General features: G+C 36.7%; 1 protein-coding gene across 4 annotated transcripts in view; it reads right to left on the bottom strand.

Annotated features, from left to right (window-relative positions):
* The window catches only part of LOC144631708 (uncharacterized), a 29,119-nt gene extending 13,926 nt beyond the window's left edge, over window positions 1-15,193 (bottom strand). The window contains exons 1-8 of one of the 4 annotated variants that reach the window (XM_078490223.1): window positions 15,111-15,193; window positions 4,764-4,778; window positions 4,095-4,162; window positions 3,675-3,911; window positions 1,634-1,781; window positions 1,235-1,302; window positions 796-1,032; window positions 204-351 (exon numbers count right to left, since the gene is read on the bottom strand). In XM_078490223.1, the coding sequence (XP_078346349.1) occupies window positions 204-351; window positions 796-1,032; window positions 1,235-1,302; window positions 1,634-1,781; window positions 3,675-3,911; window positions 4,095-4,162; window positions 4,764-4,778; window positions 15,111-15,168 (979 nt within the window). In that variant the 5' untranslated portion in view covers window positions 15,169-15,193. Of the gene's footprint in view, window positions 1-203; window positions 352-795; window positions 1,033-1,234; window positions 1,303-1,633; window positions 1,782-3,674; window positions 3,912-4,094; window positions 4,163-4,763; window positions 4,779-7,094; window positions 7,186-11,392; window positions 11,481-13,678; window positions 13,746-15,110 lie in introns of those variants that run through there. The other 3 variants (XM_078490224.1, XM_078490226.1, XM_078490225.1) reach the window with 3 other exon arrangements.
* Window positions 15,194-15,436: the final 243 nt, after the last annotated feature.

Raw genomic sequence — 15,436 nt, 5'->3', positions numbered from 1 at the left:
CCCCTTGTGCGTTCGAGATTCTAGCCCGTTGAACGAATATTAAAAATACTCAGGCAAAGTGATAAATATTAAAAATGTTTTTAAAATGTTCAACGCAATATTAAAATACCCAATATTAAAAATACTTACATTTCAACTTAAAATAACTTGTTTAATGTATTAGACCCGAATAACATAGCAAAAAAAAAAACAGGCGTAATTACCTGATGGCAAACGACAACCATACAGCTCCATTCTCATAGATATGTGTCCATACCATTCAACTGGGTTGATACGAACTACACGAGCCTCAATTGGTGCCTCTAAATCGTTAATAATGATGCCGTTCCGGTTGCTGTTTCCGTTGTATATCTGTGAAAAATCAGCATATATATAATTAACAATTATTCCATAAGCCTGTGTTGGATACAAGGTGGTAAATAGCCAACGAGGCGCGAAGCGCCGAATTGGCTATAACCACTCGTATCAAACAAGGACGAATGGAATACTTGTTTTATTAAATTATTTTTAAATCGACTGGACATTTCATTTTGATGTAAATAAAGTGATAGTATAAAGAGGCGGGGAAATTTGTGGTGTGGAGTTCACTTCTTGAGTTGAATAAAGCACGCGAGGAGAGCGAGGGAGAGAGAGAGTTTTCTTTCGAAGATTTTCCGTGAACAATCTTCTTTTTAATCGTCTATTCATGCTGGAAAATCGTGACAACTACCATTTTATTCTAAACTGGAACGTTATGTATTAAGATGCCTCAGTAGGATTTAGCAGTATCCTTTTGATTAATTTTATTGAACTCACCTTGCTTTGGGTGGTAAAATGTACGCCATCAAGACTGTACGACACTTTGAACTTGGTAACCCACTGGTCGTAGTCATATCTGCCCTGGATTCCAATTTTAGTTACTTTGGTGTCTTCAGAAAATGTTACTTGAATCCACTGGTTTACATCATTTGTTTTGGAAGACCAGGCACCGGTTTTACCACCACCGCTGGGTCTGTTGAGTCGGGCGTTTGTAGGTCCATGATTACCGTCCCACTAGAATCAATCAATCAATTAATCAATCAATCAATGAAATAGTTGTGACATACGTTGTAAGGGAAAAATGATTATGATGATATGATGATGATGCTGCTGCTGATGATGATGATAATGATGATAATGATGATGATGATGATGATGATGATGATGATGATGATGATGATGATGATTAAGTTGACGATGATAATGAGCCCCTTACCTCTGAGGAAGCGGAGATAAATGAATTGGGAATCCTGTAATTTTCCAAACCCAAAGGTTTTGCACATTCTGGAGAGGAAATATAACATTCGGTTAACAAATCAACATTGGGAACACGACATTGATAACTAAATTGACTTAAGAAGCTATTTAATCTTGGAATTTTAATCCATTCTGCAAATGAATACAAGACATAAACATACCTCAAACAATCTACCGAACTATCTAGAAAACGTTTGGAAGAAAAAAATTGAAGTAGCCACTTCATTGAAGGGCTATTTCTGTAAAAAGACGGCTGTAGAGGCGTGGCTGTAATGAGCAGCAAGAGTGTCCCTCTCTCGTAGAGGTAGTAGTTGTTTAATGTAATACGTGATATATAATAAAATATTCTCCAAGTTACCTGATTTTAAGCTGCAACCATAAAGTTCCATTCTCATGGAGATGTGTCCATACCACTCATATGGATGAAGACGGATAAATCGGGCCTCGATCGGTTCCACTAAAGTGTTTACGACAACACTGTTTTGGTCGTTATTTCCTTTGTATATCTGCAAAATCGCAACACAAAATGATGATATTATTATTTTTCCCGGTAATTGCTTTATTTACCGCAACCTCGTTCCCAGGGTCTGTCCCCATTACCCCCGGAGGTCTCCCTCTCCCCGCTCTGGGGAGGGGGAGACCCTGGGAACGAAGTTGTATTTACCGTAGTTAGATCACCATAAATAAAAATCTCGATGATTTGGTAAGTGCAGAATGCAATATGGAACAATTGAAAGTATGATGTTTTATATATGTTCGTGTTTATTTGCTTTACTTTACTTTCGGAAAAACTGTTCACAGGCTACTTGTATTCTTTCCTAGGTGTTCCTTACGTTAATCTTTGCAAACGTAACACGACACTTTTGTTCGTTTGTAACAAAATACTTTTGTTTTCCTTGAAAATGCCATAACATGAAACTCTTGTTTTTTGTTTGTTTTACGGCGACATCGATGACATTTGTTTAATTTAATTAAGTTACGGTTTAAACTGCACGAAAGACGATTCTCAAAACTAAAGAACAAATCTAATCAAAAAACATCTTTTTCGAAAGGGTTTTTAAAACGCAGTACAGCTAGGATATTTGTTTCCTGGTTATCAGGTGTTCACGCCGAAAATCCCGGTGCAAGTTTTTGCATACCTAATTACGATTTACGAAAGCGCTGTGAACACGTCACACGCTCACTCAAGCATGAAGCCGAGAAGCACGTAGTGTGAAGATTTCTTTCAAGAAATGTCGGAACCGTCACGAAAGCATGTTCAAACACTAAAGCGGCAGAGGTTTTACAAAATAAAACGGAGGTTAGTTCAACCGATGGAGAACAAATAAAAGGAAAGGAAGTGACGGATGTAACATGATATTGTTGTTTTTTTCTCGCAGATCGCTGTGATGCCTTTTAAGTCTAATTAAATTAACGCCACGGATTCTACAGGAATTCAACCGCATTGAAAAGCACACCACGTTAGGCTTTAATACAAAATTTCTAAACACGTCACTGTTATTTTAATTTTCGATAGCTTGAATTTCAGTTTGTTATTGAAACAGCAAACGAGATACTTTTGTTTTTGTCAAAAACATGTAACATACTTTTGTTTTTGTCGAAAACGGATGTAACATGATGATATGGTAACGTGATTTATTTTCTGCAAAGAAGGCGACATTGATTATAACACAGATGTTATCAGGTTATCAATTAATTATGAGATGCTAGATCACCTTTTCTAAGAAAACAGCATTGCCATATCAAGAATTATTTCACATGATCTGCTATGACGCCTTACTGTCTAATTCAATTAATTTGTGGTTTTAACTTGGGGCCACGGAGTCTACACGAATCCTTCTGCAGAAGAAAAACGCAATGTTCGTGATGAAGACTGATCTGCGCATGCGTTTAGCACAAAGTATTTTTTTCCAGAAAGAATTGTACCACAAGGAGAGCATAGTGCTTTCTGAAACAAATATATACCTTGAGTTCTTCAATTGTAAGTATCGTAATGGACTCCCCGATTTACCAAGGGCACACGGTCAGGTGCTCTCCATCCCCTCCCCCTTTACAGAAATAATTAATTAATTGATATTAATTAATTAATTGGTGATTAAAAGTTTACACCGCGTTAGCGGTTTAGTGGCTTAGTGGTTTAGTGGTTTAGTGGTTTAGTGGTTTAGGGGTTTAGCAAACGTCAACCCACCAAACCATCACAATAGTGCATTCTGCACTAAAAACGGTGTGAATTTCTTACAGTTCTTCAGGCTCACCTATGTAGCTGATTTCTTTCATAAATTGTTCATTAATGATAATGACTGTGAAACAACAGAACCAAAGGAGGGTTCTGATTACGTGTGCCGGAAAGTTAAGAAGTCCTTTTACTATAACGTAACTGTAAAAAGGTACCGACCCACCTTTTCTTGAAACTTGAAGTGGTTTCCATCCAGACTGTAAGATAGCTTAAATGCTGTGACCCACTGCGCATGATCCTGCCTTCCCTGAATTGCCACCTTAGTTACTCGAGTCAGCTCACGAAGATTAACCTGAATCCATTGTCCTCTGTCGTTTTGTTTGGCCGACCAAGCTCCTGTCTTTCCCCCACCAGCTGGGCGATTAAGCCTGGCATTGCTAGGCCCGTGGTTCGCGTCCCACTACAAACAAATAGTGATATCAGTGAAAGTTGACTGATAATTTATAGCCAATAAAAATAAATAGCAATAGGGCGTGGATGTCGAATTCGGAACAAATCAAAATGAAATAAAATAAGCGCTGGCGTTTAGTTCGTTCTGCACAGTTATTGCTATCAAATAAACGGTTTGCTCCACTGTACTTACCTCAGATGAGGCTGTTATGTCCGAGTTTGGTACATTCCCATTCTGCATTCCAAGTGGTGAGTCACAGTCTAAAAGAAAAGGCAATTTAGTTTACCCATTCAAGTTTTTGATAGTGTCGTAACATTTTCATAACACAAAGAAATAATGAAATGAGAAATGAGCCCTGAACATATGGGCTAAATATTAAATGAACTAGAAGTTGAAGTCTTATTTGCAATCTTGGCAAATTTATACAGTCAGATAAACAGATAAGCTGTGCATGTTTTCTCTGTCAAAGTTTTTTTTTGTCATATTCTCAAAACTTATTAATCATTCATGAAGTCAATAGCCAATGATACCCAGTGAAACACCGCATCGAAATCTGGGTTTTGATCTGATGTCAAACATTTGCATTTTTAATTTGATGTTTTCAATAATATATACTCATCCATCGGAAATATTGCAATAGAACTAATTAACAACAATTCCCAAAGTAAAGATACCCAGATGGCGTTGATTCAAATTCAAGGCGTAACCATTTTTTCCAATACCAGTCGAGAGATTTGTGACCTTGAGTAAATCGAGACAATAAAAGCACTCTGTTTGTCGGTGTTTGGAGCCCGTGATGAAGCACGTGCCCTCGTTTTTGACAGATTACTCATAATAAGGACGATAATGGTTTTTACACACCTCCATAAACATATCCTGTGAAGATATAAAGACAACAGAAATGTAAGTTTCAAACCAGCATTCAATCAATCATACATTTACTTTATTATTAAAGGTGCCAATCTAACAAGCGCTCTCATTGGTTGAGAGTGCAGAGCACTGGGGCTGACGAATGCTCTCGCCATGCAGCCAGCTTGTAGATCATTTCAGATATCGTTTTCTTTTCTAACCAGGAGAATTTTCACGGTTAAAATAATACAGTTCTACCATAAAATTAATCATAGGACCTCAACTACGCCAGTTTAAGTTTATCTGCGAAGTCCGCCGGAAAATTTTGACAAACTTGGATAAAAGAACTGGAAATCCCCTCTCCATCAAAAACGTGGTGCAAACGCCTCAAACCCCTGCGCAATTTACCATCCGAAAACTTCCGACTCCTTTTCAAAGATTTTCCGATGAACTTTATGGAATATTTACGAAGGCTTCCGAAGCCGAGACGATCTGAAGATCTTCGGACATACTAAGCAATTTTTTATTTTTTTTTTTTATTAAGACGGCCTGTTAAATTATGGAACCAATCTGGATTACATACAGCCGATCATCGAGGGATATGAAAAAAGGTAATATCCCTTGAAGTTGTTTTATGATTTACATTCCCAGCATTTGTCTGAATGAGAATATTATTACTTTGTTGGGATAAAATAAATGTGGATGTTTTATCAAAAACAGAACTGGTACTATCTCTCCCACGAAGTATCCATGCTTTACTTCAAGAATAAAATTACTTGGTAACTACTTTTACCTCCACTCGGTTGTTGAAAGTTTTGCCAACTTTAATCTGCCACACGTTTTGTTATTTTTAAGCCCAGTGAAACAGCAAAGGTGTATTTGAGGAAAAAATCATACCCATTACATGTTGATGATGTATTCGCCATTTAGAATATCAGTCCTTTAGCCTATCGCTCACTTTATCTAATCGGGAAAAGTTTGCGTTACCAGTGAAACGTATTTTCCCTACTATCGCTTGCCCGCTCGTGAACTATCATGGTAATCACTTCTTGTTATTTTTTTCCTACAGTCATTTCTATTTTTGTAGCATGGATTGGAAAATTGTTGAAATAGGATGTCTTTTGATAATATTCTTCAAGGAGGGTAACATTACTTCCTTTGAATGACCGCAATAAATTTTAAACAGCAGCCGGCTCAAACACAATCCATCTGAGTTTGGCTTATTTGCTAATATGGTTATTTTATCGATCCAAAATGTAACTTTAGAGCCGCCTTGTTACCTGAAAAAGATGCGCCTAATCTGGGGTGTTCTTTTTTTCTTTAATCCAAGTAACAAAAACATTTACATCAGCGTCATTGTATACATCTAACAGTTTTGTTCAACACTGAGAAAGTCGATCGATCTCAACGAGAGTCGTTTTCGCGTGCAAGTTCTTGAAATAACCGTAAATTTGTAAAGTAAGTTATTTTATTCAAGATGTAAAAAAATCGCCTTCTTGTCTAAAATGAAAGACGTAATGAAAACTAAGTTTTAGGGTTTGCAGTCGAAGTGACATGTCAAAGAATTATATAACATCAAAGCTGTTGTAATCACCCAAAAGCATTGAGCTGGTTCGTAGCAGGTCCAGGATACTTCTTCGTAGCAAAGGACAGAACATGTCTAAATTTGTAGTGAAGATTTTTTCTGCAGAAAGCAAAAAGTCAACTCTGACAAGAGACGTCGTTCTGCATGCAAGGTCGTCAGCAAAAGTTGTTTTTCTTCTTTCTGCAAATTGACCGATTCATGGTCTTGGTACACGCGTCGCGCGCAAGCTTCGATTTATTAATTGGGAGATAAATAAAATATAAATGGTTTTCTTTTTGATAGTAATTGATAGATCGCGGCATTACAATCGCTATGTGCTTTTTACAACAACTGTTCGGAAGTGTTTGTACAAGACCGTCAGCTTCTCCGTGTCTTAAAAATAAAAGCTGAAGCTCGTTGAGAATGGTACAAAGGGAATTTTCTTAAGTAGTGATTTTACCTTTTCTTTTGCGCGTAAGACAGTAAATTGTCTTCTTGCTCAAAAGACGCCGAAGATTTTTCAACAATTTAACTTCCATAACTGTCCTTGATTCTGAAAACGACGGCTTAAGTTTGATCTTAAAATGGCGTGATACGTCAATGACAAGATTCGAAGTTGTACTCGAAATACTTTCCTGGCAAGTTAGCTTTGCTCAAACTGATCTCGATCGAATTATTAAAGTTCTCAAATTTCCTTCGCTAATCACTCCACCGATTCAGCAATTTGTAAGAAAATACACTCAATTCCGTGTTTTTCACAGTAGTGTTAAAATACTCACCGATTAGCAGATAGGCTTCTAAAAGAGCGATCAAGTTGCAGACGAAGACCATAACGAAAGCTCTCAAAACGGTGTTCGAATACGCTGTGTTGTGTAGTGATTTGGGTGTAGTTAAATTAATTTCAAATTAATAAATAAGGTTTCTACCCCCAACGTTGAAGAAAAGTAAATATACAGTAAAGCAATTATATATTAATTTTAGTTTAAACATCACAATTGTCTATGCCACAAAATTTCCCATTTTATGACATCAATCAAATTTCTTCTTCTTCCTGGAAGACTTCAATACTGAAGATTCTAGTGAGTGTATGAATAAATACTACAAATTAAAAAATAACGCTGAAATGCTATGATAAAAACTGAATAATAGTAATAATAATAAAGTCAAAGTTAGCATCGTTTACTTTGCGCTTGGTCAGACGGCAGGCTTTTCTTGAAGGCCGTCAAGTTTGGAGCATTTACTATTTCATTGGCCAGGCTGTTCCACTCTCGTATCGTTCTCGGGAAAAACTAGTAATTTAAACAAAACTACCGCAGTTTTCCCTGTTTTAACCTTGTATACTGAAGAAATATATTTTTGACCCATCGTCAACGTCCTATATACCGTTTCTAATGTGTACCCTATGAATGAGACTCCAAAGCTGATAGTGATTTACCAAGCTGTCTCTGGAATGGAGCCTGATTGACACAGCGGGAACTAGCCAAATATTTAGTATTACACATTGGGAGAGTGCTGTCCCACGATATAAACATTAATCAACATTGAAAGCAGGAAATAAGAGTACAATGCATTGGTTAAGTCATTTCAGAGCCCTTCAAATGGCTCGTATTGTTCGTCCCTTGGTAGCCTGCGAGCCGACAATTGTGTTTGAGTTTCACGCTGCCCTCGTCTGGACCACCGGTGATGTACTAATAAGCAATTAGTACACGGCTTTAATTTGTTCAAACAATAATTTAGCATAACACTGTCCTTAGGGAGATTTTCCTTTATTTAATCCGGTGAGATAAATACTTTTACTCGCGCAGTTTTAATTGACCCACGGATTGTTTTTAATCGCCAGCTTATTGAATTATATTTAATATATGCCGTAAATCTATAAAAATAGGTCACCAAGGGTGACATGAGTCTAATGCCGTATGGCATAGTGATACAGATTGCGCGGTTTTCGTAAGCCGGTTAAAATTGGTTAGAGGTTTGTGTTCGGGAGTTTAATTTAAAATGCTTATAGCAAGCTAGGGGCATCGTGGATGATTATGGATGAAAACGAAACAGTCATAAATGTTATATGCTTCACAAAATTTAAAGTATGAACAGGAGTTGATGTTACTTCTTCCGTATTGTCCGTAAAAGCAGAAACGATTAAACATTTGGACAAGATTGCGTGACGATTTACAAAAAGCATGTTCATTACAACAAGGGTTGAAGAACTTCACATCGTTTTCTTTCAGATTTTTCACCATTTTGATGATGACTCTTGAAACAGATTTTGCAATAAAAGCACTTGAAATAGTGACTGTTACTCCATTGTACTGTAAGCACTTAGTGACAGATTTTCCTAAAAACGGGTGTAAATGCTCACGTCAATATAATGATGACCTTTTGAACGCTGGAAACTAGGCAATTATTATCGAGCTACCATACACAGGAGCGAAGACTGTTTATCATGATGTACAAATTTCGCGAATCATCACTTCCATATCAATGTAACCATTTTATGATTTTTCTAGCTGTAAGAGGAACTTGAGATCTCTGAGAGTCGTAAAAGCATGAAATTCGATTTCAGTGTATGGCAAAGGCCGGGACAGTGTAATACTGCAAAGCGGCCAAACAAACGCATTTTGATTTAGTCGCGTAACTTGATTTACATTTATCCATGTACATCTTTTATTTTTGAAGGTTTTTGTTTGCACTGTAAAGAAAAAATTGGTCAAAATTCGAATGACTTAAATACAAAAACCGAGGTAAAGTTTTCTATTTTTTAAAACAAAATAAATATTTGGTCGCATTGTGTAAATAAACGCGAGTCGCCGTCGAAATATTTTTTTCAAAGACGTCTTGCTTTTTAAGCAAGACGAAAACACAAGTGCTTAACTGAACTGAAAACGAAGATTTATTTTCACAAAAAGCTTACAAATGTCTTAACTGGAAAATTATTTCGTCCTGTTCAAGTGTTGAATAATCGTGACTTGAGAAAGAACTTTTAATTATGCGTGGGAACACGTGTCGCTGATTGGCTGTTTTTAATTGAAACTAATCGTGCGTGTCCGTACGGAGTCCGTTCTTACAGCTGATCATTGTTTTCTACATTACAGCGAACGATTATCGATCCCGAACCATTCCCTTGGGATTGCTAACAGCTTTTTTCATATAACAAAGAGTCTAATGCGCATGCGCAAAGCGCACGCAAGCATTAGACTCAAAAACCCTGGCAAGATAAACCCGCCTGTCGACTACAACGATACTCAAAATCTATGTTGCTTTTAGGTTGCTAACAAAACTGACACTGATGTGTATGTTGGTGTGAACTGTATTTTAAAAGTAAGAGCAATTTTTTATTTAGCAATTTTAAAGATAAGAACAATTTGACATCCGAAGATTTCCGACTACTTTCCGAAGATTTTCCGATGAATTTTATAGAAAAAATCCGAATATTTCCGAAGGCTTTCGAAGATTAAGAGACAATCCGAACATCTTTGGAGATACTTAGCATAAGGTGATATCCGCTGCGGTTGTTTTATCGTTTACACTTCAGGTATTTTCTGGTTGACAATGTTGATACATTGTGTGGATGAATAAAAGTCGTGTGGATGAATTGAAAAAGAGCTGCTTTTATCTCTCCCACAAAGTATGCATGGTTTACCAAAAATAATCACTAGGTATAAACCACTACTCAGTTGTAAGATATTTTGTCAGCATTAATTTGGTACACGGTTTCGTGCAAGTTATGTTTGAGGCCAATGAAACTTCAAAGGCGATGAGAGCCGAATTAAATAATGTAAAATGCTCGAGACAAAAACTTTTGTTATATAGTGTCGAGATTTTTGTGATATTTGTAAAGTATCATCCCATTAGACGTCGTATTCGGCATTTAGAATACCAGTCCTTTGGCCTCGCGCATGCATTGAGCTCATATTATCAGGGTAAGTTTGCCTACCGGTAAACCCCTTTCTCCTACCATGTTTTTTTGTCGGTTTATCATTAGGACGGGCAAAACGGAGCAGCAATGGTAATCGCATGATGAAAACTTGCATCTAATAGCGACTGCGTGGCCTGGACTTGTGTGTTATTGCGTTAATGTGCGATAAATTACTTTCGCTGAATGGGTGTGTAAATTTTTAATCGAAAACATTAATTTTACGTAAGGGCGCTGTAGACGTCTTACAGCTTTGAACAAAGTGTCAGGAGTTCGTTTTTTCTTGTGCAGGTTCGTTGAAATAACCGTAAAATTGTACATTTAGTCATTTCGTTGAAGATGTAAACGAAATGTAAAAACTGAGTCGCCTTCTTGCCTAAAATGAAAGACAAACTGAAACTAAGTTGTAGTGTTTTAAAAAGTGACTTGACAGAGGATTCTACAGCAAAGCTGTTGTATATCACAAATTTTAACAAATCTTTAGAGGTGCTGAACTGGTTGGTAGCAAAGGGCAGAATATTTTGTAGCGAAGCTCACTGCGAAAGTAAAAACCCACTCCAACGGGAGACGTTGTTCTACATGCAAGTTGGTCAGTAGAACTAGTTTTTCTTTGCAGGGTCTTGGTACACGCGTCTCGCCCAAGTTTCGATTCATTATTGAGAGATTAATAAAAATATCAAAGGTTTTATAAAAGGTTACAGTATAAGAGGACATTTAACTTCTTCTTATCTTGAAAGTTAAACTTACAGTTTGTTGAGGGTGTTACAAAGAAGATTTTCGTGAGCGACAGTTTTACATCAGTTTGTTAAGCGCGAAAGACTTGACTTCTCCTGATTTAGTCCTCAAAAGGCGCTCAAGATCCTCCATCTATTTAACTTCTAAAACTGTCCTTGAAAAACGAAACAGGGCTTTACTTTGACCATGAAATGTCGCATATGAAGAGCAAATGTCAAGCCTGGCCCTTTAAAGTTGTAAAAGAAGTTTTGTCCTGGTATGTAGTTGGCTTTACTCAAAAGATCTCGATATTTAATAATTCTCAAATTTCCTTCGCCAGTCACTGGCGTCTGCCCGTATTTGGCAATTTATATATAAAAAACACGTAATCCCGCGTTTTTCACCGTAATGAATCCGCTTAGAAATGAAAAGCAGTGTGAAATTACTCACCGATTAGCAGATAGGTTTCCAAAAGAGCAATCAAGGTGGTGGCGAAGGCCATAGCTGAAAGCTCTTAAGTCTCTCAATACGGTGTTCGAGAACACTGTAATGTGTATCGATTTGGGTGTAGTTAAATTTCAAAAGTAATAAAGGTTGGCTACCCCCAACTTCGAAGAAAACTAAATAAACAGTAAACCAATTATGTATCAATTTAAGTTTAACGTCAGGCTTTAGACAAAATATCCCATTTTATGACAAATACCACAGTTTCAATAATGTGTTTTAATTTTAGTTTAAACGTCAGAATTGTCTATAACACAAAATTCCCCGTTTTATGACACCTAGAAAAATCTTATAAAAGAAAACACTTTTTGGACACATCCGTAAACGTACTATATACCGTTTCTAATGTGTCCCCCGATAAATTGATTTTCAAACGAAATGATCTCTAAATCAGCCACGATATGACTTCAAAGCTGATAGTGATTTACCAAGCTGCCTCTGGAATGGAACCTGATTGACACAGCGGGAAAAAGTCAAATATTTTGTTTTGCATATTGGAAGAGCACTGTTCCACGATATAAACAATAATCAACATTGAAAGCAGGGAGTAAGAGTACAATGCATTGGCTAAGTCATTTCAGAGTCCTTCACATGGCTCGTATTTTTCGTCCCTTTTTGGTAGCCTGAAAGCCGACAATTGTGTTTGAGTTTCACGCTGCCCTCGTCTGGACCACCGGCGTTTTACTAATAAGACTAATAAGCAATTAGTACACGGCTTTAATTTGTTTAAACAATAATTTATCATTACATTGTCCTTAAGGGAGTTTTTCCTTTATTAAATCATGTGAGAGAAAAGCACAAAGATAAGGCCCGAATAATAAATTGAAGGGCTGACCGGCCTTTTTAATGGAACTGTATTTTTTGATAACATCGATGGGAAAATTGAATTTGGGTTTTCTTTCGTTATTTCTTGTTTTTCGTTATTTCTTTGAAATTACGGCAGGATTACCTGTACTTTATCCTTAACGAGTGCGTCGTGCTTTTTCACCGAGTTGGCATGAAACGAATTTTGAACAATAGCAGCTCAAACACAAACCACCCGAGTCTGTCGTCCATCTCTGGCTAACTTTGCAAAGATATTTATATAACTCTTTTGGTGCTGGTCACTTTTGTGATGACCTCATGCCGCGGAGTACATTCACGCTTCATATTCAACAATATATTTCGTTCTATTTAACAATATCTTAAATAACGATTTTAATTCAAAAGTAGTACCTATATAACATTATTCTACAACGGAAAGAGCAACCTTTACACGAGCCCATTGCTTCTTCGGTCCTTTCAGTCCCTACTTTGCTGGTTAGTAAACAAATTATGGTTACTTCATCGATCCAAAATGTAACTTTAAATCGCCTTGTTGCTTAAGAAGATGCGCCAAAACCTATACTGGGGTGTTTTTTTAAATGAAGTTATAAAAAGACGCCTTACAGCTTTGTTGAGTTTGTAGTTGGGAACATGCGTCTTCGTAACAAACATCTGGCGGTTTCTAAATTTAATTTGTAATCAAACGTTCATATTTGTAATCAAGCTTTCAAACTTTAACTGGGGAAAGCAAAAACACAAATTCAAGTTCTTCAGTAGAAACTGTTTATTTTCTCCTTAATATGACCAATGGATGGTTTGGCTGAGGTTCACGCGTCGCGCCCAAGCTTCGACAAATTCAAGTTCTTCAGTAGAAACTGTTTATTTTCTCTTTAATATGACCAATGGATGGTCTGGCTGAGGTTCACGCGTCGCCCTTAAGCTTCGATTCATAATTGAGAGATAAATAAAATATAAATGGTTTTCTTTTTGATAGTAATTGATCGATCGCGGCATTAAACTCGCTATGTACATTTTATAACACGTTAGTTAAGGGTCGGTACAGGACCGTCAGCTTCTTCTAGTCTTGAAATTTAAACCAACCGTTTCAAGTTTTTTAATTGTGGTTTTTTAAATTCAAGTTTTTTAATTGTGCGGGCGGTGATTATTTCACGTGTATAACTGTCCTTGAAAATAGAAACAAAGTTTTCCTTTGATCATGAGATGTCGCACATGAAGAGCAAAATGGTACGCCCCCTGTTCTGGCATTTAGATAGCTATCTTAAAATATTAAAGTTATCCAATTTCCTCCTACGCCAGTCACTTCCCTGATTCAGCATTTTGTAAAAAAGGAAAACAACGCACCTGATCCCGTGTGTTTCGCAGTCCTGAATTCACTTAGAAAATGAAAAGTAGTGTAAAACTACTCACCGATTAGCAGATAGGCTTCCAAAAGAGCAATCAAGTTGAAGACGAAGGCCATAACGATAGCTCTCAAAACGGTGTTCGAAAACACTGTGTTGTGAAGTGATTTGGGTGTAGTTAAATTTCAAAACGAATTAAGGTTGGCTACCCCCAACTTTGAAGAAAAGTAAATAGTAAAGCAATTATATATTAATTTAAGTTTAAACGTCAGTCTTAAGACAAAATATCCTTTTTTATGACAAATACCGCCGTTTTCCATGTTTTAAGTAAAGCAATAATATATGTTTTAATTTTGCTTTAAAAATCAGAATTGTCTATAACACAAAATACCCTGTTTTTGACACCTAGAACAATTATATAAAAGAAAGTACTTTTTGGACACATCCGTAAACGTGCTATATCGAAAAAAGCAAACATCGACATCGAAAAAAGCAACCTTAACACGAACTCATTGCTTCTTCGGTCCTTTCAGTGCCTTTGTTTGCCATCTGATATGTGACTACTTTTCTACTATGCAGTAACCATATTATGGTTACTTCATCGATCCAAAATGTAACTTTAAGTCACCTTGTTGCCTAAGAAGATGCGCCAAAACCTATGCTACGGTATTTTTTAAACGAAGTAATAAAAAGACGCCTAACAGCTTTGAGGAATTCGTAGTTGAGAAGACGCGTCTTCGTATTCAGCGAACGGTTTCTAAAGTTGTAATCAAACTTTCATATTTGTTATCAAGCTTTCAAACATTCACTGGGGAAAGCAAAAACACAAATTTAACAAGAGACGTTGCTCTGTATCCAAGTTCGTCAGTAGAAACTATCTATTTTTTCTTCAAAATGACCAATGGACGCTCTAGCTGAGGTTCACGCGTCGCGCTCAAGCTTCGATTCATAATTGAGAGATTAATAAAATATAAATGGTTTTCTTTTTGATAGTAATTGATCAATCGCGGCATTTACTCGCTATGTGCATTTTATAACACGTAAGTCAAGGGTCGGTACAGGACCGTCAGCTTCTTCTAGTCTTGAAATTTAAACCAACCGTTTCAAGTTTTTTAATTGTGGTTTTTTAAATTCAAGTTTTTTAATTGTGCGGGCGGTGATTTTGAATTTTTTTGCGTGAAAGACAGTGACTTCTCATGACTTCGCCCTCAAAAGACGCCGTAGATCCTCCGATTATTTCACGTGTATAACTGTCCTTGAAAATAGAAACAAGGCTTTACTTTGATCATGAGATATCGCATATGAAGAGCAATATGCTACGCCCCCTGTTCTGGCATTTAGATAGCTATCTTAAAATATTAAAGTTATCCAATTTCCTCCTACGCCAGTCACTTCCCTGATTCAGCATTTGGTAAAAAAGGAAAACAACGCACCTGATCCCGTGTGTTTCACAGTCCTGAATCCACTTAGAAAATGAAAAGTAGTGTAAAACTACTCACCGATTAGCAGATAGGCTTCCAAAAGAGCAATCAAGTTGATCATGACGGCGAAGGCCATAACGATAGCTCTCAAAACGGTGTTCGAAAACACTGTGATGTGTATTGATTTGGGTGTAGTTAAATTTTAAAATCAATAAAGGTTGGCTACCCCCAACTTAGAAGAAAAGTAAATAGTAAAGCAATTATATATAAATTTAAGTTTAAACGTCAGTCTTAAGACAAAATAGCCCTTTTTATGACAAATACCGACGTTTTCCATGTTTTAAGTGAAGCAATTATATATGTTTTAATTCTAGTTTAAAAGTCAGAATTGTCTATAACACAAA

This window comes from Oculina patagonica, chromosome 12 (genome assembly GCF_052425735.1).
Source record: "Oculina patagonica isolate OP01 chromosome 12, crgOcupat, whole genome shotgun sequence".
In the NCBI taxonomy this organism is placed as follows: Eukaryota; Metazoa; Cnidaria; class Anthozoa; order Scleractinia; family Oculinidae; genus Oculina; species Oculina patagonica.
The sequence above is the reverse complement of the archived record's forward strand: the minus strand, read 5'-3'. Positions and strand labels throughout refer to the sequence as shown.